General features: G+C 37.5%; 1 protein-coding gene across 1 annotated transcript in view; it reads right to left on the bottom strand.

Moving 5' to 3' along the window:
* CEP128 (centrosomal protein 128) overlaps window positions 1-25,549 on the bottom strand; it is a 336,595-nt gene extending 311,046 nt beyond the window's left edge. Inside the window, exons 1-4 of the mRNA XM_054567190.1 lie at window positions 25,466-25,549; window positions 23,546-23,701; window positions 8,829-8,990; window positions 7,128-7,214 (exon numbers count right to left, since the gene is read on the bottom strand). Coding sequence (XP_054423165.1) covers window positions 7,128-7,214; window positions 8,829-8,975 — 234 coding nt within the window. The 5' untranslated portion in view covers window positions 8,976-8,990; window positions 23,546-23,701; window positions 25,466-25,549. The remainder of the gene's footprint in view (window positions 1-7,127; window positions 7,215-8,828; window positions 8,991-23,545; window positions 23,702-25,465) is intronic.
* Between the last annotated feature and the right edge of the window lie 1,983 nt (window positions 25,550-27,532).

Raw genomic sequence — 27,532 nt, 5'->3', positions numbered from 1 at the left:
AAATTTCACTTCCAGCATTACCACTCCTCATTTCTCCACTGCACTTTCATCTTTGTTGACCAGTTCCTTTTTTTGATTATTTATTTTTGTAAGATAGCATCCAGGATTATCACTGGGACATAGAGGTAACACAACTACACAGTTTCACTGCCTGCGACCAATCAGCAGCAGACTTCAAAAGCAGTGCTCTGATGTTGTTCACGGAGTAATGTGTGAATGGAAGAGCTAGCAGCAAAGCCTGTACTGCGTGCAGTCACTTATAGTCACTCTGTTGTGTTAACTGAAATTTGAAGTGTGTTGTTTGGGGACTGATGTTAATTGACCAAACAGGGGTAATGAACTTCATGCACATTGGAACCATGCAACAGGACTGCTGTATGTACTTTACAGAGTCCTCAAATATCTGTTCCATATATTCAGAAAAGGTTTTATAGCCATATCCAGTGCTATAAAAGAGCATGCTAACTCCTGTTCACCTGGGACTAGAACTGTTCCAATAAAGCTATTGACTTTCCAAAATTCATAATTACAAGCTTCTTGACTACTCTCCAGGCAGGTAAGGCTTCCAAGCAGTAGTAAACAGCTAGGGAACTAGGCACTAATTCCACAACCAGTGTTAGGGATGCCTAAGGAATAAATCATTCAACAAAACTTGGCTTCAGTAAGGCAAGATGAAATGGCAACAACAACCAAAAAGCATAAACTTCATTGGTCGATATATTACAGCAGTAACTGTTTCCTTAATAGCCAGTAAATCTCACAAATTCACAACCTAAACAAAGCTAAACCCATCCTTGACTAAGCTTATTGTGAGAGAGAAAAAAAATCATACTAAGAACAGTCACTAGGAAATTCTTAAAAGATATCCACCATTATCCCACAAAGAGACAATAATAGAAATAAAGTAAAAATAGTGATTACTATATTTTTGCACAAGTAATAAATATAGTGGTTACCACAATAAAGCAGAAATAGTGATTACTGTATTTATGCATGAGTAATAAATATAGTAGCCACCACATGGTCATCAAATAATTAACTTCCACGCAAAGGAAAACAACAACTTAAAAAAAAAAGAAAAGAAAAAAAGGCGTAAAAAAGAAAAGAAAAAAAGGCGAGCAACAACCTTGGGAAAATTCTAACTGCTATAATTTAAAGTAGGCTTAAATTTCGGAAACCACTTAAAGATCCCATTTAGTTTCTTCAGGTACTTTCCTACTCCAAACTGTCCCCTTCCTTTCATCCTAAAAAAATAAACCCCATAACATAGAAATTTAGACATGTATAGATAATTACTCTTAGCTGCACAATTGAGCAGAAATTGGCAACCTCTAAATATTTTGTCTAGTGATTTAGTCTTTTTACCTGAAACTAAAGAGTATTTAGCAAACATTCACAATGCACAATATGTATAGCACTGGTGACCATGGAAACAGCTTCTTTTGTAAGTTTAGATATATCTATAATGGTAACAAAAGGTTCACAGTACTACAATTTATAGATGTTCGGGGTCAGCCTGGCAAAATACATGGCAAAAACAGAGGCAGAAAAGAAGTCGCTTTAAAAATTTTGTCCAGGATAGTGCTGTCTGTCACCGTAAGCACCGTAAGCACTTGTTAAGTGCTTCATGCCTGGTTTTCCTCCGCTGCCTATTTCTCTACAAAAGCCAAGGCTGATCTAGCACAGACTGCAAAACAGATTGGCTGTAGAATTAATTTCATCAGCTCTCTTTGGGTTCCTTACGATCTACTTATTTTCTACTATAAAACTAAAAGATGAGGAAAGCAGGCAGAAGGGGGGAGAAGTTTTATATAATTAAACAAGAGTACAAATCTATGGTTTACACACTTTTCTAGTGCCACCATCTGTTGCTAAAATCTATTTTTTAAATGGCTACTGCTATTTTATTTACCAAAAAAATCATTAGCTCTGGCTGGTCAAACCTCTCTGTCCATATGCTGATTTATGGACATAAGATGATGATAATATTCCTGAAATTTAAAAATTCCATTTCAAATGATATCATTTATTTATATAACTATTTTATTCTTAAATGAAAACCCAAATATTCAGAGCCATATATCACATTCTAAACATAATTTTAAAAGAATTTTTAAAATATTTCCACATAATATTTTGAATGTCAATAAATGAGCATTTGTGAAAAATGAAAGGCACCCTTAATAGTACATTATTGTATTTTGGGTGGTCAAACAATATACTCATGAACATAGAGGAGAAATAAAGCAATATTATGTATGCTATCTAATTTAGTATATATTTTGATATCAAAATAAGCAGATATACATATCACTGTGAATGGTGCAACACATTATGTTGTTTATAGAAACTACGATACTCTGATGAAACTGACATTAGACCTAATGAATTCAAGAAAGGAAAGAACATGTACTGAATGACTACAATATACCAAGTACTACAGTAACACAGCAAATGCCTGAAGGTAGAGGGTTTATTGGATGGATTTTTAAAATAACAAGAACGTGAGTGTTTAAACAGTGTCCACAACAGTGTGACAATTTCAGTAAATGTTATCATGAGGGTTAGATGATCATGTTGATTTTTAAGATGATGAAAACCAAGTGGTTGCCCAAAATAACTAAATGGTTTCTAGTTGAAAAGCCAAGATTAAATTTGAAGTCCATCTCCAAAATTTACATTTTTCCACTAGATTCAAAGCAAAATTCCGTGAAAATTATTTCCCTGTCCAGTAGTTTCATGAGAGACTTGGTAATAAAATTTTAAACATGAAACTTTAAGAACCTAATTCCTAAGAGCTGAAGTATATTTACAAAAAGCAGCAGCCAGCAGAATTTCATTGTGCCCAGTTCTCTCCTTCATGACTATCAGTAAAATTCAGCCAGGAAAGAAGGGGCAGATACCTCCAGCTTTGAGATATTACAAATGGCTTGGGCCTGGCTCTCCCATTGACATTATCCTTCTGAAGGGTCACTAAGTATATCTGACAACTGAAACTCACTGAATAGAAGAAAAACCTGGACTTTATTATTTAACATTTAAGTTCTTCCAAAGTTCACATGCCAGATAGTAATATCCTATTACTCCCAAAGGGAAATTTTAATCAGAATACCTAATTAGAAGAAAAATTACCTATTAATGCAAGCCTCTAAGGTCTAATTTGATATTATTATAGTTTAACACATCTTTACCTTCAAAATGAATAAACAAGCTGATTCGAATCGAGGGAACTGTATTTTTCTTTTATATCAATATTAACTAACAGCCTCATCAGCTACATTCCACATCTCCACTACAAAGGTATTAACTTTTTATGTTGAATATATTTCTTGAGGGCATTCCGTATTTATAGAATTAACACAAAAATAGACCCTGTTGTCTCATGAATGTTCTCAAAATATTCTAAACACTAAGCTAATCAATTGCACTATTTAACACTGGAGTATATGTTCTAAATGTTCAAAATAAGCTTTCAGATAAAACCTTCCCCACAGGTCCTCTTTGGCCCAAATGTCCTCAGATCTCCCAAGAAATTTACAAAATAAGAAATAATGCAAGGTGACAACTCTTCAAGGTCATGAAGTTCACTGAGCCCAAAGACCCTAAGCCATACTGTCCGATTAAAAATGGCTTATTGGCAGGCACAGCTGCAAGAAAGGCTAGTGAAAAACCAATGGTTGTCACTTAGGCAGAAGGGGAAAATCGATGCTGGTGTAGGTTAGCAGCAGAATCCACCATGATGCCCAAACTGCCAAGCTTGACAATCCATCAACGCCAATTCTAGCTCAGCACTAGATTTCTTCCCAATTCTGCTTCTGTATTTGTTCCATCTAACTTTAATTCTGGACGTACTATTAATATTAATAGCAGCTATAATATTAATGACATGTGACAATGGCCTTCTCTTTTTCAATTACTTAAGATAATCTCCAAAATCTAGTTAATCGATGTAAATTACATAACCCTTCAAACTTTGAATGTAAAATCCCAACTTTCAGAAATACAAATTCGCATCACAAAAATGTGCACAACCACGAGGTAAATGAGGTCAATGAGTCCGGACGCTGGGTTTTAGGATAACATCCTGCCCTTGGCTCTGACTAGCTGGGCAAGTTAGGTAGCTATTCTGTGCCCCACTTTTTTAATCTTGTAAATGAGGATAATAATAGTATTTGCCTAATAAAATTGTTGAGAGAATGAAATGAGTTGATATAAGAAAAAGAGTGCCTGGGACACACCAAGCTTATAAAGAAATTCCGAGGAAGACCATGGAAAGGCATGCAGGGGCTGCTTCTCTCCCAGCCCCCGCGGAACCCGCCGCGGACCCTCCAAGGCCACTGCCCTGCGGACAGAGCAGGCTTCACAGTCAGCAGCAAAGAATGAAATGTAGGGCTGGAGGTCATAAAGGTCCAAGGGAACAATAGTGAAATGATGTGCATTTTAAGGAAGAGTAGTCAAAAAGGTAACCTGAGTGACTCTTGACCCTTAGGCCTTAGAAAACTGACAGCGATGATTCTCACAGTTCTCTTGCTGGGGGAGATCCTCTCAGGAGGGAAACATCAATTACTTATATCCCCCCCAACCCATTGCCAAATTATGTTCACAAAATTAAACCCCAATAAAAGAAATATTTAAATGCCTACATAAAACATCCATTTCCTGAGGTTTAGCAATAGAATCATTTATAACACCTAAATTAACAATAAAAGTTCTTGTCTCTTCCCGAGAGCAAAACAGTTGATCTCATTTTCTAGGAAATCTCCTATTTAAAAAAAAAAAAAAAAGAAAGAAATGCTAATTTCAATAAGGCAACAGATATTTAGCATGGAGAAAATTTTTAACAGTTGAACACTGGTTAAAAAGAATTAAGCTGTTACAGGATTTGTTTTAAAATACAGCAGACTTCACAGCAAGAGGGCTTGTAGAAGCTGCATCATACTCTCAAAAATAAAAATTAAAAAAATCAATCCCCAGCATTCCTCCCTAAACAGCACACACATTGATTAAAAAAATGATAAATAGATAATATGGTAAAAGACTTCAAGAATATAAACAGAAAGATTCAGATGAATCACATATTTGACACATTACATATACTCCTTTTTAGGTATAATATATTCCATAGCAATAAATATTTTAATGCGAACAAAGCAATTTTCATTGAAGAGCCCATCAGAATCACTTGTGAAAAACACTCTTTCTTAGTTGCACATCTTCCCACAGATTATGGCAGGTGCGCCCCCAAGCGATTTATAGGAGGCAGGGTGAAGATGACTACTGTATCAAGTGAGTATAACTTAAGCCAATGAGTGGCACTATTCCTGTGATATGCTGGAAGGAAAAACCACTAAGAACCAACTGTTTTAACAGCACAAAAATTTGGGGAAATTAAGGAGGAGACTCTACTACACTAAGTTACAGTCTGAAGCCAAGGAAAGACTCTTGCTCTTCTGTGTCTTATTTTATATACGAGGGGCTTTGCATTTTACATACTTAAAACTCAGATGGAAATGAAGTACTTGTTGAATGTACTTACTTTCCATATAGAAAACCACACTCCCAGAGTTCAGTGTTACTCAATTCGAGGCCTACCCCAAGGCTTCCTGCCATAGTAGAACACATTTTCTGTTTTAAATGCTTATCCGTACATAAGTTTCTCTAAAACATAATTTCATTTCCCAATTGCAAATTCAAAGAAAATCTGCTACCATAAGTAAGCATCTAATATTCAACATGACAAAGTAGGATTGTTCTCTATTGAAAGTTAGTGTTTAATGTTTCACAAATGAATTAGAAAGCAAACAATAACTCCCATTATTAATAAGGTAGTTTAATCTAAGCATTTCATGAGCTACCCAAATATACAAAGTCTATAGCTATACACCATAAATCATAAAAATCTTTGGGCTGCAAAAAAGTCCAAGTTTATTTTGTAAGTAAAAGTAGTAGAAAAGCTTATAACAAAAGATATGTTTCCCTGTGTACAAGCAATTAGTTTCCAATTAGAAGCAATTAGCTTCCAATTACAGGCAAATAATAACTATGCTTCTGTTTTATAAAAAGATAACAAATCACCAATTATAAGTTTGAAGTTGTGTGATAATCAGTATAGTACAGATATATCTAAAACAACCATTATAGTACAAATAAAATACTAGTCTTATTAAAGTGCATATGCATAATTGAAAATGTGAAGAAATAAATTTAATTGGGTTTCTAAGGGTGTGCAGATGAATTAACAAATTTCAAAAGAGGGAAATAATAGAGATTGAATTAGCAAAACAGTAATAAAAAATATTCTTTTTATTCCAGATTCTTGGATATGTTTCCTTTTACATCCTCATGTGAAGTAAGTACAAAATGGCACACCTTTAAAAGGGCAATTTTGAAGTATCTAGCAAACTGTAAGTACACATATCATTTAACCCCACAACTCTGCTCCCAGGAAGTGCATGATTACAGAAAAACACATGTACCATAATGGTCATTGCTCTATTATTTACAACAACACCAAACTAAAAAAAAATACTGGATGCACCTATACTATGGATTACTCTGTAACCATTCAAAAGAATGAGCTGTATGTCATATAGAAAATAATATAAACATATGTTACTAAATAAAAAAAGTTGTATAACATTATGTATGATTCCAGCTTTTAAAGCAATCAAGTGTATGCTTATACAGGCATAGAGAACGTTTGAAAATATATACAAGAAACTGTCAAAACTGTTACCTCTTTGGAGTGGGACTTAGAGGGCTAGGAGGGAGGAGTTTTATTATTTATTTAAACAATGAGTATGTATTACTTTAAAATAAACCATTCTTAAAATTCTTAACTCCCCATGAGCGGTATCTGTAGCCCAAATTTAATAAGTCTCAGTTTAATTCATGTCCTGAGTTCTTCTCCCTCTGACTTACCACTTTCAAATTCAATAGAATCTAATCAGCATAAGCTAGTTGGCAATCCGTCTGACCAGCTAACCTAAATTTAAACTACAAAATAGTGAAGCAGTCTCAAAGTTTAAGCTGTTCACAATGATTATCTCCTTTAGCTCACATCCCTAATCCTCAAGTCTGCATTTCCAAAAAGGTAAGAGAAAATACAAATATGCAAACATTCTTACGTGTTCTATAGCACCTGCCTGTCCATTACTATATTCTCGATATTGTCCAAGCATCTGGTCTACTTGTCGCAGGTTCCGACTGGTGTCCTTAAGAAAGAAAATGGACTTTATTAATTGTTCCAAACAACATTTTTCCCAATCAGTCTTACTAGTATGTCAAACAGCTAAGTCAACCATTTGTAAAAGGTACACTTTATATCATAGTTAAGTTGGATAGCAATTATTTCATAAGTATCAATTAAGTCTTATTAACACAACTGAGAGAAAAACTAAAGTCAATCTCCGATTTACTTGTATGCATTCTGAAGCACATAATTTAAGTCCTCATCTAAGGTTCCATAATAAGTGGGCAACAAAACCATGAACTGAAAAAAAAATCCTCATTATCAATTTGTGCACCCTCTTTATGAAAAAGAATCCTAACAAAACAAATCTAGTAGACTGTGTAGAGGAGAAGCAAATTATGGGATCCATCTTATTTCAACTATTACTTTTCCTCAGAACTTAATTGGGAGGGTTAAAAAAAAGTATCCTTTAACATTTAGCTATAAACAACTAATTTAGTTCTAATCATAACAAAAATGGTTTCTACCTAAATATGTTAGGTTTCACCTGAGATTTTAATGGAGGTATTTCTTTCAAAAACATATACTTACTAATATGTCTCATTGGTAGGAAAGTATAAGAATTTGGGTACTCCAGAACCCATTGCTATGTTAGTTTCCATAAGTTTAAAAAGAAAAATCAAATCAAATTATGGCCTCTCCACTAGAAATTAGCCTCTTTTTATCTAAACACATTAACCCAAACAATAAATGTCATAAAGCACGCTTATCCAGGCAAGGCAAAGGTAAGGGTTTAGTGGGCAGGAAAAAAATCAATCTCTGACATTTTCCTTCCTCCCTCTTTTCCCCAGCCCCTTCTACGGAAGGATGAAAGCTGCCCCACTCAAATTTCCAAACACTGTCAAAGGCTAACCTCTAAATCAAAATGGCATCTCACTATTGTCCACCCATGAATAATCTACCAAGCCAAAGTACGAACAATTTTTCTAAAGACACGTGTCCACAAAAAGCTAAACAATGGTAATCCCTAATGGTTTCATTCCTACCATATTTTATTTGGAAATACGGGCTATCCCAAAGCACTTTTTACAACCTATAACATATTTCAAATATCCTTACTGACTGCAGTAGGAAGAATCAGAACCCTCAAAGGTGTTAAAGCCCTAATCCCTGGAATCTTAGATGGCAAAAGTGATTTTGCAGATATTAAATTAAGGATCTTGAGATGAGGGATTATCTTGAATTATTGGGAGCACTCAGCGTAATCACAAACGTCCTTAAAAGTGGACGAGGGAAGCAGACGAGGCAGTTAGAGCGATGCGACCTGAGAAGGGTGTGAAGATGAGGGGCCACGAGACAAGACACGCGAGCCGCCTTGAGAAGCTGGCAAAGGCAAAGGAACAGGTGTTTCTCCAGGGCCTCCCGAAAGGAATGCAGCCCTGCCAACACCCTAAGTTTTTATCCAATGAGACTAGTGTCAGATTCGGACCTACAGAACTATAAGGAAAAAAAGTTTCTGTTACTTAAGACATTAGTTTTGTGGTAATTTGTTACAGGAGCAAAAAACCTAATACGCTTACCAAAACTCAGCTTAAACTATCTATAATCGATTCAATGCAAACATTGTTAAGCCCACCTGTAAGGTACTTGTTATAGTGTTGACCTTCTCGGTGACATCTAGTGCAGGACGGTTCCGAAGTTCCCTGTGTATGGACCTCGCAGCCCATCGACTCAATCGGTCACGAGAGCGGAAGTGGTCTGAATCGCTGGAGGATTCTGCCATTGATGTACACAAATCCTTAAAACAAATGCAGGCCATGGTCAAGCAAATGGTAAAGAGCATGGGAATAAGAGATTAATTTAATTGTTTACTTTTTGATCTTTTGAAGTATTTATTACATTAGTCCATTGGATTATCGCAATATCAACACACACAGCTCAAAAATGTAAGTCACGTCCCCATGTAATCCCCCCTCCTCTGTTTTTTCAACTTTAAAAGAGCAATTCCTCGAATGTTATTTTAGTCTTGTTTACAACTCCAAAAAATAAAAATTTCTTAGTTTTGTGCAAGGTTCCTAAATTTTAAAAGCACTTTCACATACAGTTCCTCGCTTAACCCTACCAACAGGCAATAAGACAGATACATTGGTATCTCTACAATTAATAAAGAAAAACAGGTTCTCTAAGACCTGAAGGTCTCAGTATTAGTCTGATGTCTCTTTTCTGCTGAGCTGTAGGAATATATGTATCTTTAAACAAAGATACAATGCATACAGAATGACCTAAAATAAGAGAATCCCAGTGTACAGTGAATGCTTTCATGCACCTTAATTTAAAATATAGTAAAAGAAAACAAATGCTATAACAAAGGTACAAATTCTATAATAAATATGTGAGAAGATGGCATCATCAACATCTCCACCAAATTAGGAAGTCAAACATACTGAGGATAATTTCAGCAGCAAACAATTCTCTAAATATGTTTTTCCCATCCTTCCCTCCCTTTTCTATTTAGTGCAAAAGAAAATCAGTTCATGCAAGACAATCTCAAAAGTTTCAGGAAATCTTTTATAGAAGTTAAAGAAACAAAATGTATTTGGGACAAGGAAGTACCAGAGAAAATTCTGATACTTTATTGAGTATTATAGTAATTATTATTGAGTGTTCTAATAATTCTATTTTCTGCTTAATGGGGGTTACTGTAACCTTTAATATTAATTGTTATACTCTTCCTAAAATCTATCTGGCCATTTTTTCTGGTTTATTAAATCCAGTGTGATAAAATCTTTCTTTAGTGATCTAGAGTATTCCGGACTTTTTGGATCTTTATTCTGCATGCATGTGGGAAGGACAGGACCATACACCTGAAGGGAAGCTAAAAAGGACTTGCTAAACACATGTAGATCCTAGAGCATTACATGATAGGAGCCATGTTTTTAAAATACTAAATAAAATAAAACTGAATAAACAAGCCAAGAACTTTGGTGTGAGTTGAGGTTTTTCAAAGTGAAATACAGTCTGACCTTGTAGCATCAGAAAAAGAATCGATGGAAGATCCAGCTTCCTCGTGCTAGCTGACACGGGGCTAGAGAGCACCCCGTGAGTCTCAGCCTCTCCTCTGCCCCAGCCTCTGAACTTCCTGCTGCACCTGTCTTCTCTAGTTCTTGCCTTTCCTCCCCTCCCCACCCTGCCTACAAGTACAAAGGTACGGTGCCCGCGACGCAGCTCCCTCCCACATCAGGAAACACAAGCAAACAATTTGAGTTTCAACTTGACTACAAATAATTACAACTTACAATTTTATGGTTATTTTTAATTATTTAGATAAATGTTTAAAATAAAATAGAAGTGATAACTATAACAAGCAGGTATGTATCTACCACCTCCAATAAATATTATTTTTCTTATTCCTTCCTATTTCTATTATTCTGTTATATTTTCCTAGTATTTTATAAGAATATATTCTTAATATTATTCTTCTTATTCCCCATTCTGATGGTGTGCTTCTAATATTTTTCAATAAAAGATTTAGAATACTATAAATGAAGTCTTAGTATCTTCCCACCCGACCCTTCACCCAATGCTATTCCTGCCCCCTCCCCCGGGATAACTACTAGCATGATTGTGCGTATACCTCTCCTTATTTTCATACTTTTGCCATAAGTAAATGTATTTCACAGTCTCTCTTAATGGAACAAGTGTTACAATCAATCGATAAATATTAACAAGTAGAGATGTGGGGTATCTGATTTTAACTTTAAAACATAAAATCTTAACAACATTAAATAAAATTAAGAACATTAACTAAATTATGTCTAATTGTCATATAATACCAAAAAAAATGACCTATCACACCTACCAAAGATTACATACTTTCACTAAGATGGAATCACACTTTTCAGCATGAGTTTCACTAATACATGGTCTTCAGCTATTAATTTCAATTACTCTGAACAATAAAAGAGTTCTGATGCTACAATAAAAGGAGTATGAACAACTCCTGCATCGGATGGAACATTTGTAGAAATACCAAGATTTAAAGTGAGGTATATCTAAGAATTCATATGTTTTTTTAATAGCTTATGAAACATTCGCAACCATCTAAGAATATTAATTACGTGTCATAAATGTTAAACTAAGGAAAATTAAAGAATCTGCTTAAAATACAAAATAGAAATTAGATAATTTTCATTGTTGACAAAAATTTAGCACTTCCTTCAACTGTTACTGACAATTCAAAAGGTCAAACATGACTGTCATCACTAACTGAAAGAATGCCTAATCTTAAGTGTCACAGCGAAGGAGACAGCTGTCGTGGCAGAGGTCCAGCCTTACCAAGAGATGCCAGTCTCTCGTCAGCCAACACTGCCATTCCACAGACAGAGTTGATGGAGGGAGAAAGAAAGAAACGAGAAAGAAGTGGCCACTGGCGCTCTCGAGAGGCTCCTGCCACAGAATCAGAACGAGAGTAAAATGTATGGAGGGCCGTGAGAATAGCTCCTGAGAGCCCCTGAATACGACTGACTAAAGAAAAGCACAAAGCAGTAAATGCCAATTACACACCTTGTTTACCATTAAGAATTACTATACTACGATTAAAGAATTAATTGTAAAAAAACTGTATCTTAATATCAGTGGCATTAATGAAAATTGACCAGGCCTCTAAATGTCTTCCTAAAGAGACTGTACCCAAAGGATTATATTCATTTCATGTTGATAAAAGCATACTGAGAATGGTCACACAAGAAATCAAATATGCGCAACCATGAAAAAAATGTTCTTCCTAATAAGCAATGAAATACACTTCTACCCTGTTCAGTTTTTTTCCTTCAAATAATAACGGTTATGGTTGGCCTACAGGGGAAAGAGTACTCCTCTGTTGTCCTCCTGGGGATGTAGAGATTTATGAAATTTGTCTGAAGGTCAGCAAGCCACATACATCAAGAGCAGTTTGTACTTTTGACCAAGGAACTATATTTTCAGATGTTCACCTAATAGAATCATCTGGAATACATACAGAAATTTATATATAAGGATAATGACTGAGAGGTTATAATAAATGGAAAATAAAAATAATTTAAACTTCAAATGAGAAAAAAATGAATGGTTAAGTACAATACATTCATACAATGGAACACTACACAGGCATTAAACACCCTGTTTCTGGAGACATTTAATAACAATGTAAGGGATAAAAGTACGAATCCCAACTTTTTAATAAGCATTCCATGTTGTCTTATGTGATTATAAATTACCAATATACAAATTAGAGGAGCAGGAAAGGGTGATGATCAAAAGGGAAGAAAGTACAGCAAAAGTATATTTACCATCCAGAGTTTTCAGCAGATTTCTCTTTTTTAAACATTTATATCTCTCCTGAAATTTCTACAAGAATGTATTATCGAAAAGAAAACAATGTATACTTTTGAAATGTTTTTTATTGTTCAAATACATTTGTCTCCATTTTCCCACATTTTTGTCTCCATTCCCCCCCCCCCCGCCCTGCCATCACTTAACAATGTATACTTAAAAAAAAAAACAAATATAAAGATGACCTTCAGAGATAGCAGATTAATAACAGGCTGACAACTAGAAAACACATTTAAATAAAAGCTATCCAGAACTCCCTTTCTCTGGGTCGCCACTTCTTTTTCCTCCCTGACAACATCCACATTATACTGCCCGGTCCCCTCACATCTGCCTAGATGGGGTCATGTCACTAGTTTTCACCAACTGATGAGCTAAAGAAATGGGATCACAATACTCACCTCTGTTTCATACTCAAGGGTACTAACTGTCCAAAGGAACCAGTTATCACGAGATGATGAGTTAAAAGAACATTTTTTAAATTATGTATAATTCCACTTTGCCATTTTGCCAAAGGACAGGAGTTACTAGATTCAAAAACTGACTTTCAAAGAAACATTCTTAATAATGAAATGAACTTAAAGTTGAAGGACTATTTGAAAATACATTAATGTATACTGGCATAGCTTATGCAATCAAATTCTGCTTTGGAAAACAGTAACGGTTCATGAATGATATTTAATCACAATTATAATTTGAAGCTCAAAGAAGAAATATTAAGACTAGCAGAAAACATCTGTGTATGTTCAAGGAATATTTTCATCATTTTTTTAAAGATGTAAAAGGAGAAAGTTCAGTTGGATTAGAAATTCAATCTCATTATCGTAAGAAGTTTATCAGCATGACATTTGTTGATAAAAAAAAAAAGAAGTTGCTAAATTTGAAGAATGACTGAAGAACTCTTAAAGAACAACTTTAAAAAGCTGAATCACCTAAGTTCTGGTTAAAGGTGAGAAAGGCATTTCCCTCAACTGGAGAAAAAGCAGAAAATAATTCTCTTACTACCACCTACTGGTACAACAAAACTTCCCATTGATGAGACGCAGTAACATTGCTGCTGTCTGCTTTCCACACGCTGAGCTTTTTCCGAGGCCAGAGAGGACTATGTTGGGTGACCTTGGGTGGAAGTCTCCACAGTGTTAGAGAAGCCCTGGGTCTGAAACCAGATGGTACAATTCTTAAAATAGTTTATTTAGCTCTTCCCAACACATCAGTATTTAAAGGCATAAATATTGTTGCCTCTGCCTTAATGGACCTTATAAAGAAGACATACCACCACCAGAGCAAGTAATGAACCCTCATCAATTCGCTCCCACTGAGGATCTATCCATCAAAAAGAAACACGGATGTGCAAACCTGCACACTGTGACCACAGGGAGTATGGCTGCATTTGGCCCTGTAATAAGAGGACTTACTACAAACTCAAGTCCACCTCTTTTGTTATTTGACTTAAGAAGCCATCAGATTGTCTTCATTATAAGGATGCACATTTGTATGTATGAGAGCTTTAATTTATTGATTCTCAAGTCTCTTTTCCTCGGAGCCAGTTTAAAACAATTAGGATTTGCAAGCTGTTCCATAAAAGATAAGCACCCAGCATCAGGGGTGACATTTCACAAAGGCTGCCTAGTGCATGTTAAGTAGGTGATTGCTTCTGCGGCCTCCAAGTGCCTCAGCTGTACCTGGCCAATGCAACCGTCCCCAAAGAACACGTTCAAAGTAATGATACTTAAGGGGGTCACCGGGGATGGGGAGTGTATTTGAAGCTTAATCATTACCCAAGTTCAAATTTTATAACGCACTTCTTATTGTTTCAACAGCTACAGGGCTTGAGAGCTTTGCCTCATAGTTCAAAAGAAAAAGTTAACAAGCCAGGAAAGGTTATCACGTACAATTTTCAATTGTGTCTGGCTTCTTGGTATCAATGCTCCTCTGTAACTTAATCTCCTCGAACCCTTTTGGTAAGTTCATGTAAGACCAAAATCGACAGCCAATTCTCTGTTTAGTCAGTAGATAATGTAAGACATAGGAAACAATCAAAAGGGAAGCTTGAACAGATTCATGCATTCATCATTTACTTAATTACACTTACATTAGAAAAGAAAGATGAAAATAAATAAAGTTACCATCCTTGAGGAGCAAGAAAGAGTTGTAGAAGTGCCCTCCACAGTGAGCTAAGTAATACAACAAAATGCCAGGGCAGGAGGCCAGGGTCACTCCACGCATCTAGAAGGATGAGCAGAGGTTTGGCAGGTGGACGGGACGAGGAAACAGGACCCAGTGAAAAGGCCCTCTGTCTCAGAGCCAGATGAGGCACCCGGAAGCAGAGCGCTGGCGTCCTTGCACCAGGGAATGGACTTTAAGTGGTCTCCAGCACCACTAAATGTCCCCCGGGGCGGGGAGGGCACGAGTGGCTAAAAGCACTCCAGTTTGAGAACTTCTGACTTACAGAATTAACGTTTTTAGATACATATATACTAGATTTGATTTGTTTATTGTATGCTCCACTTATTCCTGTTGCTGCCACCCATTTCCACCACCTCCCCAACACACACACCCTCTTCTATCCCACAGGTGAGCCTGCCAGGCTCAGCCCCCAGCACCCCCTGCTCCAGCTCCTCAGAGCAGAAGCACAGAGTCACACGGACCGGTGTCCACCAAGCAAGGAGCAGAGGCCTTTCCTTCTGGAAAAGGTCATGCAGCATACAAAATGACTGCTTACTCAGACGGGGGAAAAAATTGACTGCTGCTCAGATAATTATATATGTGCCAGTTGTTAAAAATCAGTCCAGTTTTAAAAGAAAGTTACTTAATAACCCCCTCCCTGTCTCACAAGCAAAATGACATGTATTTTAGATTCATACACCCACAAATACTTCTAAAATAAATGAGGCAGTTTACAAAGTTAAATAGAAGTGTGTCAAGATAAAAAACAACAACAACAAATAAAAACTCAAAGAAAAAGAAAACTTACAGAGAAGTGGATGCTAAGAAACCCCTGTGATAGATTTATTACTTGTAGTTAAGCTCTGGAATTGCACATTTCCGTTTGCTGAGATTAAAAATGAAATATATACTACAATATTCCTAAAATAGCAAACAAGAATGAAATCCTCTGGTCTACAGACCACCTCTACTGATTGTCCAAACTGACCCAGGTTGGGCAAGGGATCAGCCTGGACAGAGATGGAACTAGAATTTCCTGAGTTTCTGACACCATTTTGTTTAAATCGGAGAATGGAAACAGGAAGACTGACTATAGACCAAATCCAGCCAACTAACATGTATTTGAAAATAACACTATGCTATTTTAAAATATTAATTTGAAAATAAATTAGATTTCAAATCAAAATTCTAATTGCCAGCTTCTCTTGAAAAACCCAAAGATCTGGCGACACTGGGGAAGAATTTTCCCATGGTAACGTGGACGTAAATAACGGCTGCCCCAGAGTCAGACACGCACCTTCCTGTTTGCCCAAGTCCCCGTCAGGCCCGCGTCGCCCAGTGTGGTACCTGATTGGCCCCACTTCTGAGAGTTGAGTTTGGAACCTTATTCTGGATAAAGAACCAAGAAAAAGGAAACTTACTTCTTTAAATGAAGTTTCCCTAATTAAAAATCAACAATTTGATTGGGAATAATTAACCAAGGTTAAATGCTTAAGAGATAATGCTTTCCCCTACAGACCAGAATGGAAATTGGGTAATACAGCTTTGATATTAAGCCATGCCTACAGACTCCAGAAACCAGAACAAGACACTACTACAGCAAAAGGGCTTGATTTTATTCAAACTACTTAGTGTCTTCACACTATTGTATATATATAGCAAAAGCTAAATTGAGAACAAAAGTATAGTACCTTATATAATTTGGCTCCAGTTCTTCACCCTTCCCTGTAAGCACTATAGGCTGAGTTACCTACCCAGGGCCCTTCCCCTGGGCTCCACTATGTAACCTGCTTTAGCCAATAGGATTTTAGCTAACATGGCACAAGCAGAGCCTTGAAAAGGGATTGCACACTGGAACTTGTTCCCCTGTGCCTCGTCCATCACCTAGAGTGCATGCCCAGGTGGTCCTGTGGAAGGTGTGAGACACGTGGCTGCACCAGAAGCTTTGAGCTTAGATCAGCAGACCAGCCGACCAGCCAGCTGAACCCAAATTCATGAGTCTAATCATAAGCAGGTAGCTTAGTTCACCCATTGTATGAGCAATAACTGTTCATTGTTATATACCTTGTATGTTTTATTTGTTATGCAGCAAAAGCTAAATGATTTATATTGTGAACCCTGGAAAAGAAGATGTCTAAGAAGAAGAGCTCCTGGTGGTTAACTGGGCTCAAATTTTAAAAAACAGAGCCTACCAGACATTTCTACACAGGGGCCTCTCACACACTGCACTTCAGGAAGAAGTCTGCACTGAACTGCCTGCACACTGTTTCTGCCATCTGAGCCAGCTCTTACGAAGGAGTTCCTGGAATCCTATTTCAACCAATGGGACTGAGGCTTCCCCCTCCAATCAGAGATGCACAGTTATCAGTTATATCCCCATCAACATGTTCACCAACCAAACAGAGCAGCTCATTTCTGACCGATCAGGAAATTGCCTTTTGGACCAATCAAACTATGAAGATTTGGAGTTCTAATTTGCATGAGGACAGACCCATCAGGGGCCAAAGCAGGGACTTCTGTGTATATCAGCCAGCTCCCCTCTGGCTCTGAACATGCACTTTGCCCTTCCACCAAAGACTGAAGAGTGCATTTCCCTGGCTGAGATAAAACACCAAAGATGTCTCACAGGAGCAGAGAAGAACAGATCAATGCAGGCCAGAGCACTCCAGCATGGAACACAGAACGCAACAGAGCAGGCCAGAGCCAAGGAGACCAGCACAGCCCAAAGCAGACCAGCACGGAGGAGAGCAGGCCAGTGAGGAACAGAGAAGAGCTGTCTAGCTGAGAGGGGCCTGGCCAGGGCTGCCTGGCCGTGCTGTATCACAACTGAGCTGGTCTGCACTGAATCAAGTTTCCTTCCTCACTGTACTCCAAACTGGGATTCCTGTTGGCATTGAATTAGCAACAAGGATGATCTGTTGAAAATATGTAGTTTACTAATAAATCACTGGATTTGGTTCAGGAAATAGCTAATTTCCTGAAGTTTCCTCTCAAAACTACTCCCCTTGAGAAAACAGGTTATGTTCAGACTGTCTTCTAGTGGTGGGGTGGAGGGAAGAGGCAAATTCAAATCAGGACGCACAAAATAAGCATAAGCAATTGATGTAACAAATGACAGGCTAGCAATTATTGAGAAAAAAAGTCTAAGCAATCATAAATAGCAGTTGGGGCTATCTATCTGATCCCATTAGCATTAAGATTTTCAAAAGAAACAAGCTATTTCTTAAATATATTATAAAGCATAGTACTTGTTTTCCTCCTCCTAGGTTTTAAAGTATAAACAGAAACTCTTCTCGACTTCCTTAGTAAACAAACAATACTAAAAATTTTAAGAGAGGTAAATATTTCTTATCACTATTTATACCTTGCATTTGCATATTGCTTTATAGCTTACAAAGCACTTTAGCGTTTTCTCTTTTAATCTCCATTCAATCCTATAAAGTTGATACAATTACAATCCTTAACTTTTGCTGCTAAAGAAAAACAAAGCTTTGACTAAAATACTTGTCCATGACTGCTTTGCTAAAAAGTTAACAGAAACAGAACTCATCTTGTGCCTCTAAGCCAGTGCTTTTCCACTACATTTTCCTTTTTTTGAAAGGTTTATTTTATGAGAGAGAGAGACATCAATGCGAGAAATACCAATTGGCTACCTCCAGCACATGCCCCAACAGGGGACTGAGCCCACAACATGGGCATGTGCCCTGACTGGGAATCAAACCCGCAAACTTTCGGTTACAGGACAATGCTCCAATCGACTGATCCACACCAGCAAAGCTCCAATACATTTTCAGGTGTAAAAGAATTGTGTAAATTCCAAATACATTGCCCAGTCACTGAAATGTTTTCTTTGCCCTTCCCTATCATATTTCTTATCACCCTCCTCTCAAGAAATGCTTTTAATGCCAGAGTATGCCATATGTACTTATTTACTTAGAATGAGATTTTTATAATGAATACAAGATAATAATGGATTTAATACATCAATCTACTGAAAGTCCAACTTTCTACAACTATTTTAAGACATCTTTTACATAACTCTTTCTCTTGTTAAGAATATTTACAACCTCTTTCAGACAGAAAAGCACTCCTATTTTTTTCCAGAAACCACATCCTAAAACCTTAAACTTTTTTTTAAAGCTATTCTTTTTGGTGTAAATGTATAATCTAATTCTCTTTTTCCTCCACTCTTTCTCAGTTCCCACATTTCTTTCTTCCCCCACTCTTACTTTATATATTTAGGTCTTTTCTTTAACTGTTCTATAATAAAGAACTGGAAAACGTTTTATTGAACTTATTGACATGCTTATTCAAGAGTTTTTATTTCTTATTCTTTTTCATTAAATTTATTGGGGTGGCACTGGTTAATAATATCATATAGGTTACAAGGGTACATTTCTACGATACGTGATCTGTATATCGCATTGCGTGCCCACCGCCCAAAGTCAAATCACCTTCTGTCACCGTATGTTTGTCCTTCCTTTACCCTTTACTACACCCTCCTCCCCCATGGTCACCACCATACTGTTGTCTGTGTCCATGAGTTTCAGTTTTATATCCCACACATAAGTGAAATCATACAGTTCTTAGCTTTTTATGGCTGACTTATTTTGCTTAGCAAAATATTCTCAATTGTATTTTTTATTCTTAATTTCAAAAGTGAATAAACAATAATTGGCATATTCTTTCCAAAATAAAAAAAATCTTCCAAATTTTCTTCAAAAGCTAATTGGAGCTCTTAACTTTGACCTCACCATAAACTGTTTCCTGGAATGTTTTTAAGTGTATACATAAAAATTTTTTAAGATATAGCATTACACAGAAATCCAATTATAATGAAATTTAATTATTGGAAGTAAACGAATGTAGACTCCAGTTAAGAACCTCATTTCAAAAACCTTCAAAAAACAAAAGTTGAAATACTGCTGAATTAACTAATGCTTTAACATCACAGACTGTTGTATGACAGTAACCCTGCATGGTAAATACTATTCTCTTCATGACATATACCTAAGAGGCTTAAAGAAGCTCAGAAAGATACACCAGTTACACGGCTACCAAGTGGCAGAGTTGAGCATTGAACCTTTCTCCAAGGTCCAGATTTTTAATCATTTAATCCTTCTCATTGCCACTGGCACTATTCATAAAATTAGGAGTTTTCTTCACTCATTCCTAGCCACCGAAATGGTTTCTCTAACTCTGAATCTTTTCCTATGCATTGCAACTTCCTCGACACTCCCCTGGCCCACATGATTGAGTCTAGGTTCTGGAATCAGGAATTCAAGACCCTCAGCAAGCCACCTGTGTCTTAACGAAAGAACCACAGAAAACGTAAGACCAGCTAGTCTTCTCCCACTGCCAGCCCTCATTAGTGTCCTTAGTCCTGACCGGAACGCCTTCTGCTACCTACCATTGCCACCTACCTAAAATCCACTCATCCTTCCAGGCATAGCTCAATAAATACAATCTCCATCTCCAGCTGGAAGTGATTTTTCTTTCCTCTGCATTTGTATCACTTCATAATTATAGCAAGACATGTATTAAACATCTTCATGAAATATAATTATTTGTGCCAGTTGTTTTTTTTTTCAATTCCTCAAATATATCATGCTCACCTTGTCATCATACCTATGCTGGATTCACGGCCTGGAACATTCCTTTCAGTTCTTTTCCCTTGTCTAACTTCTACTTTTCTTTCAAGCCTTGGCTCACAGGAGACTTCCCCAAGAAAGCCTTCCCCACTGCCCCCACCCCTACCCTGGACCAAGTGTCCTCAGTGGACACCAACTCATCACAGCCCTGAGGTTGCTAATGGGCTATTTATTATCTGCCTGCCCCCTAAAAATCTTACCAGAGACTCCATTTATTTCACCCATGGTTGTATTGCAACCCCTAGCATAATACCTGCCATGTAGCTGGAACATTTTTAAATGAATTTACAATTATATTTCCTTATTATCCTGTCTGATTAATCCAGATATAAATTTCAAAGAACAGGACTTTGCAATTAGTACTAATTAAATAATTGTTGGGTGAAATGATTCTTGTGGGAAATGACCTAGATTAATTATCTTACATCTTCAAACAATATGGATTAAACAGCATAACAGTATAAATATGAACACTTGATAATGTCTTTAAATGAAATATTTATTCCTGTTTTCTGTATAACATGCCTACAACCCAAGCATGTTATACAGAAAACAAAGATAAATATTTCAAATCCATTTGAATAAATGTGTTAAAACAACTGAATCAAACATAGAAGCCCTGTTTGAATTATTGCAAACCATTTTAATTCATTATTGTCATCTGCAGCTATCTGCATTCCTCAGTTGTTATCTATCTGTACTATAAAGCACTACACTCCAAATTATCTAGGTTCTTTATCACCTGGGACCATACTCAGTACTCTTTCAAAGTACCAATTGATGTTCATAAGCAAACCCATTTTGCCAATTTACAGCCTTCATTCTCCCACCATGGAGCTTTTGTCTTCTTTCTACAATCTATAAAATTGCTTATCTCACCTAGAGGGTACTAAACTAAGTGAAGTAAGTCAGTCGGAGAATGACAAATACCACATGATTTCACTTACGTGTGGAATCTAAAGAACGACATAAACAAAACAGAAACAGACTCATTTGCCAGATGCAAAGGGGGTTGGGGGGCTTGATGAAAAGGAGGAAGGGACTGAGAAGTACAGATTCGTAGTTACAAAACCGGCATGGGGATATAAAGTGTAACACAGAAAATACAGTCAATAATATCATAGTAACGATGTATGGTGTCAGGTAAGTACTGGATATATAAATAGGCAATTCACAGGATATACATGGCCCTAACAAATATATAACATACTTAATTTTACTAATTAAAGAATTGCAAATTAAAATAATAATGACATTTTTTTCTTAAGATTGTTTTTTATTTTTTATTTTTTTTAGAAAGAGAGGAAGGGAAGTAGAAAGGGAGAGAAACATTAATGTGTGGTTGCCTCTGATGCATCCCCTACTGGGGACCTGGCCCGCAACTCCGGCATGTGCCCTGACTGGGAATCAAACCACCAACCCTTGGGCTCACAGGCAAGCACTCAGTCCACTGAGCCACACCAGCCAGGGCTAACACTTACTTTTTTTATGGTAAGAACATTTAATATTTACTCTCTTAGCAACCATCAAGTATATAATACAATATTGTTAACCATAATCACCATGCTATACATTAGACCCCCAGAATTTAGGATAATATACAGGGTGGGGCTGAGACTCATTTATCTGTTCCGTACGGACTGAAAAAAAAAAGAGTTCTCACCTCCAGGGTTGACAAGAGCACACCTTTCTGTAAGAATGGTAAATAAAATAGATAGCTTTTCTGGAGAACAATCTAGTAAGACAAGTTAAATATAAGTAATATGCATATATTTTGACCCTGATATTCTACTTCTATGTACAGAGTGGAGCAAAAGTAGCTTTACAGTGGTTCATATAGGAAATAATACAATAATTAATAAATAATACAAGAATAAACTGTTTTGTATGCTCACAATTACAAACCTACTTTTGCCCCACCCTGTATATTATCCTATAAAAACAAAAGATATATGTAAAAGATGTATGTATACATCTCATGTGTATATGTATGTATAGAGTTTCATGGCAGAATTATAGCAGTTAAAAAAATAAGAAAAAACTACAAACCTATTGATAAGGGACACATTAAATGCAGTCAGTTGGAATACTATGTAGGAGTAAAAACAGACATGGTAGAATTTTATGTGCTGACATGTAAATAATACATCATTACAAGAAACAAAAACTCACTGCAGAATAGCATGAATATATTGACACATTTCATGTTAGAATCAACCCAGTTCATTATTACATGGATACTACTGAGTCTACTATAAAATTTTTATATTATTCACAAACATGTCAAGATTGCAATTGAGAATCTGTGGTTATATGATCCTATCAGGCTCTTCCAGCTTTGAAATTCTTTAATTCTCAGAACTCTGTACAGCACAGATCTTGGAAACTGTTATTACAAGGCCCCGATGGGTCTCCTCTATATGTTTAAGTGCACTTCATCAAAATGCAGTATGAAAATGCTACAAAGGGTCCAGACTTTTAAACCTACTTTGCGAAATTTGGGTAGTCCTCGATTATCAACAATTCATATTGAATACATTCATTTTGGAGAAATCACAAATTATAACCACCTCTTACCATTATAGCTTGAAAAAAACTAAGAAAGATAACAAGCCTTTGAACATTTAAAGAGCTAAATAACTGTAAACTTTGCTTATATGGTACTCTTAACCTAAAAATGCTGACTGTCAATCAAGTCTCATCAGAGGGCCATCAGAGACAGCAATGGGGCCTCTTTCTATTGGGCAGGACTGACATTTGTAGTCAAAACACCTGGGGATGAAAACCACTCTTTGGGCTCCAGAATCCCAAGCAAATCAAATAAGCTACCTGAGCCTCAACCGCCTCATTTGTAAAATGAAGAAGAGCATATTAAAAGTATTATATATGTAACACATGAAAGGTGCCTATTACTGTGCCTGGACAAAACAGGTTCTCCAATACTTCTCTAATGGAAATATCTGCATCACTGTTGCTTTTGTTAAGGTATCTAGTTTCTTCCCCTGAATTTTTATGACACTCCATGTACAAGTATTCTATTTAATTTTTATACTACACCTGAGAAAGGGGTTTCTTGCCCCCTCAAAAGCCTATTTATTGGCATACTCTTTTCCACTATAAATATGTAAAAAGGTGTTATCTCAGAAACGCAGGGAGAAAGCATACTTACAAAGCACACCCCCAAATCTCCGAGTCGCTCTCCGCTGAGCTCAGTGCTCTTCTCAGGCACGTATGTCTGCCTCCTATCATTTCTTCATGAGGTTCGGGGCAAAAGGCCTAGTCAAGTAGATGATCTTTGCTTGCCCCTACACTCTCCCCAAACCACCTACAGATAAATAAAACAAGGGGTAAAACACACCCACAACCTTAAATTGTTTTAAGTCATGTAAGATGAAAATAAGCTCATCCTCACTACGTACAGTTTATGGTATATCAGAGAACAGGGGAAATACTCCTCGGGTCATGCAAAAACCTCACTGAACTCCAAGTTCTTCACATCCAAGTGCCCAGCCAGCCTACTCCTCACTGGTTACTTCTGCCCATGCCTGGGGCTGGCTAGATCACACAGTGTAAACGGTAGCCCAAGTCTAGCTAAAAGTACTCTGTCTCTGCATGTCTATCAGTGGGTGACTAAGCCAGGTAATGAATTTAACATGTTACTTCTGAATTTAATGACCCAATTGAATTTCTAAGCCAGTTAATGCACTATATGTTTGTTACCCTTAAAGGAAATATTTTATAAGCTGCCCAGATCTTCCCACATCTAGCATTGCAATTAAATAAGTAAAATCCCTTTGCTTGTAAGAAAGAGCTGTGGACAGAACTTATGTGGACTGGTTTTAAAGCAGTCTGTAGGGATCCACAGAAAGTCATCCAGAGAACTGGTAGTTGTCCACATAAAGAGTAGAGCTGGGACTATATCTATAAACCACTTCAAGAAAAAAAAGTAATCTGGAAAAGTTAATCAAAATAAACCGTGCAGAGTTCAAAGTGACACGTCTTAAAATGGCAGAGAGGACATGCTGAGAACACACAGGTTTTACGCCTACCTAGCTCTCCGAGCAAAGCAGTAAACCCTTTCCCCGTGAGCTGAGTTACAGGCACTCCCCAGTTTCTCTGTCCCAATATGAAGCTGCCACAGTTTTAATCTTCAATCTATACTGCACAATACCATAGTCACTAGCCGTATGTGGCTACGGAGCTCTTGAAATCTGGCCAGTTTGAATTCACATGTGCTCTAAGTGCAAAATACAAGATTTGAAAGACTTAGAACCATTTAAAAAAAATCTTTAAGTCTTTAAAATATCTCAGTAAGTTTCAGATTGACTACATGTTGAAATTAACACATTTGCGCTGAATAAATTATTGAAATTAATTTCACCTTTTTTTTTACTGGTATAACATGGGTACTAGAACATTTAAACTTCTGTGTGTGGCTCACAAATATTTCTTTTTGACACCACTGTTCTGTATAATTAATAAAAATAAATAAAAAATACTGAGCACTTGCAATGTGCCAGGCCCTGTGCTAGATACTTTACAAAACGCCTGAAACAACGCTCCAAAGCGGTTCTACAAGAAGTCTGGGGAAGTGACTGAGCCCCGTCAAAACGTGCCGGGTGTTTCCACGAAATAACTCAAACCAGGGACTGTTAACGTTGTGGCAACTCCCACGCTGGCATAGGAAAGACTGATAGAGCGTTCCCAGAGTAGCAAACTTTTGTGACTACAGATCAGGTACAAAGCGGCAAATTATCTCCCAGGCCCGGAAAGTAACCTCCAAAACGAGGCCAATCTCCTTGACAGCTCAGGCTTCGTAGCTGCTAATGGCAAGACAAGCCACTCGCGAGAGGACAACGATGTTCAAATTCCCTGGATAACTTGGCAAAGACGCCGAGGGAGGGGGCGTCTGGAGGCCAGGCACGCCGTCTCTCCCGACCTTGGCGCACACTCCACCCAGCCACGGCCCCACTCCAAATCTCCGCGCGGCCACTGTCCCCACCCGCGGGACAAGGAGAAGTGGGACTTAAAACATCTACAAGACAGGGAAGTGGTAAAGAAAAGGCCAGGGGGCGGTTGGGGAAGGTACCTGAGATAGAGGAGAGCCCCAGATCCCTAATGCCGGATCATCGCCGAGGGCCTGCCCGGCTCCCACGGCCGCCTGTGACCGAGAAGCTGCTACTGACCCGACGCGGCGGCGCAACCGACAGTGCTCTACCCAGACTCGCAGCTATGGCAACTTGAACTAGCCGCCCAGCCGCAGCGAGTGTACCGGACCCCACTGCTGGCGCTTGGCCCTCTGGGAGTTGTAGTCCGTATCCTCCCCTAAAGCAAGGAATTATTAAGGGACAGAAACCCCAAGAAAAACGGCAAGTCCCAAGATGCCATACGACTCTTTGCTGGTGACTCTCCCGGAAGAAGCTGCGTTAGTTGCCACCTGAGGCCCGAGGACGCGCCCTGTTGCCCTGTTGTTTTTGTTTTTTTAAAGGGCCATACTCTTATATAGACGACAAACACTAGAGAGTGAATTAGAAAGCTGCTTTGACCCAGACTACTATTTAATCGAAAAGTCTAAAATCTATTTTACAATTTTAAAAAGAAAAAATCAAAGTAGTTGTGATACTGACATAGACTGCCTTTCTGTTGTTCCTCGGGGAAGAAGCTGGTGTAATTTCTAGCAGTGATATGTAAAGATCCCCTTACTACCAGAGCCTAATGTCTTGTAGCTCACAAATTCTTAGAATTGTAAGGGAACAGAGAAGGTTATCTAGGCAAACATTTTAGGCCTGGGTATAGTAAGTGACTCGCGTAAGATCTCGTAGCTCATAAATGACAAACCAAAAATGAAATATAAGTATGTCACTTCATGGCTGCTGTTAGGGTATCATCTCCTGACTATTTCTGGAACATGACAGAGACATATTCCACTCAGAGAAGTTGGTTTCAATCAGGAAAAGGTCATTTTTAAAAACCTCAACAAAAAACTGAGCTTTGGAAAGGCTAAGAAGTGAAAATCCAAATTAGTCACAAAGATGGTCCTTTCCTTCTGCTTTGTCAAAAATGCCATTGATGTTTTCCTCCTCGAGCCTAAAAGGAAATTTTACTTTATCTGTGAAGATTTCCTGTTCCTCAAGAAGAGCTAGGTCACATTAAATGACACAGGTTCCCTATTCTAATAAATGTGTGCTGTAATGATCCATTTCCCAGCTGCGCCCTTACATTAGATTCTATGCCTTTCAAGGGCAGGGACCTAACCTTTTAAAATTCGCGTCCTGCCTACATACCTCCTTTCCCCCCACCCCCCACACACACATGCACGTACGTGCACACATAAATAATTACAATATATCATAATTTGATATGTCAGAATCACTCAAATATTTTCTCTGGTTGGCCAACACTGGGAGGTAGATGTTATAACCAGTTTGAACATGAAATAATTATTTTAAGGACTTACCTATGTAGTTGCATCTATCTTCAAGTTGCTTGCTCACAGCAGTGTTCAAGAATGCACACCACCTGACACAAGTATGAACATAACTAATAACAGCCATTAAATTGTCACATACGCATGCAGAAGCTTAACAGTAACTTCATTTATTTGTTAACATTTTAACTTTTTCAAAACAATTGTACTCTTTCATTTAATTCAGCAAATGTATGCTGAATTTTTCTAGGATCCAGACATTATATTAGACACTAGAAATGCAGTGAAAATGAGGAGATAACATGTTCCTCCTCATTTTCTGCTCTCATGTTGCTCAGAGATAAGAAAATATGGAAAAGAGCAAAATTTTTTCGTTTTGGTTTTTTTTTTTTTTGATTCCCCCAAAATCAAAGGGATTCCTGGCTGGGGATGTGATAAGAAACAGAGAAGAGGGTCCCAAAGCGGGCAGCAGAGAGCTCAGGGGGAGGCAGGTGCTGATCTGGCTGGAGGAAAGCCCATGGCGGTAGACTGCTCTGCCTCTATTCCAGCAAGTGCTGTTCATAGTCTCAACCTAACTGTCCTCCTATTGCCATGAAGGGAGGACAGCCTGTATTTTTCCCAGTGATTGTCCAGCACAAGCAAAAACCATCTGTACCATTTGACATTGCTTGGGTCCATCTAGGCGCCACAGATGGTCAAGCCTCCTTCTAATATCACCAGACAGTTATA

This window comes from Pteronotus mesoamericanus, unplaced genomic scaffold (genome assembly GCF_021234165.1).
Source record: "Pteronotus mesoamericanus isolate MK-2021 breed Mesoamerican mustached bat unplaced genomic scaffold, CSHL_Meso_final contig_182, whole genome shotgun sequence".
NCBI lineage: Eukaryota > Metazoa > Chordata > Mammalia > Chiroptera > Mormoopidae > Pteronotus > Pteronotus mesoamericanus.
Note: the sequence above shows the minus strand (reverse complement) of the source record. Positions and strands in the feature narration are given on the sequence as shown.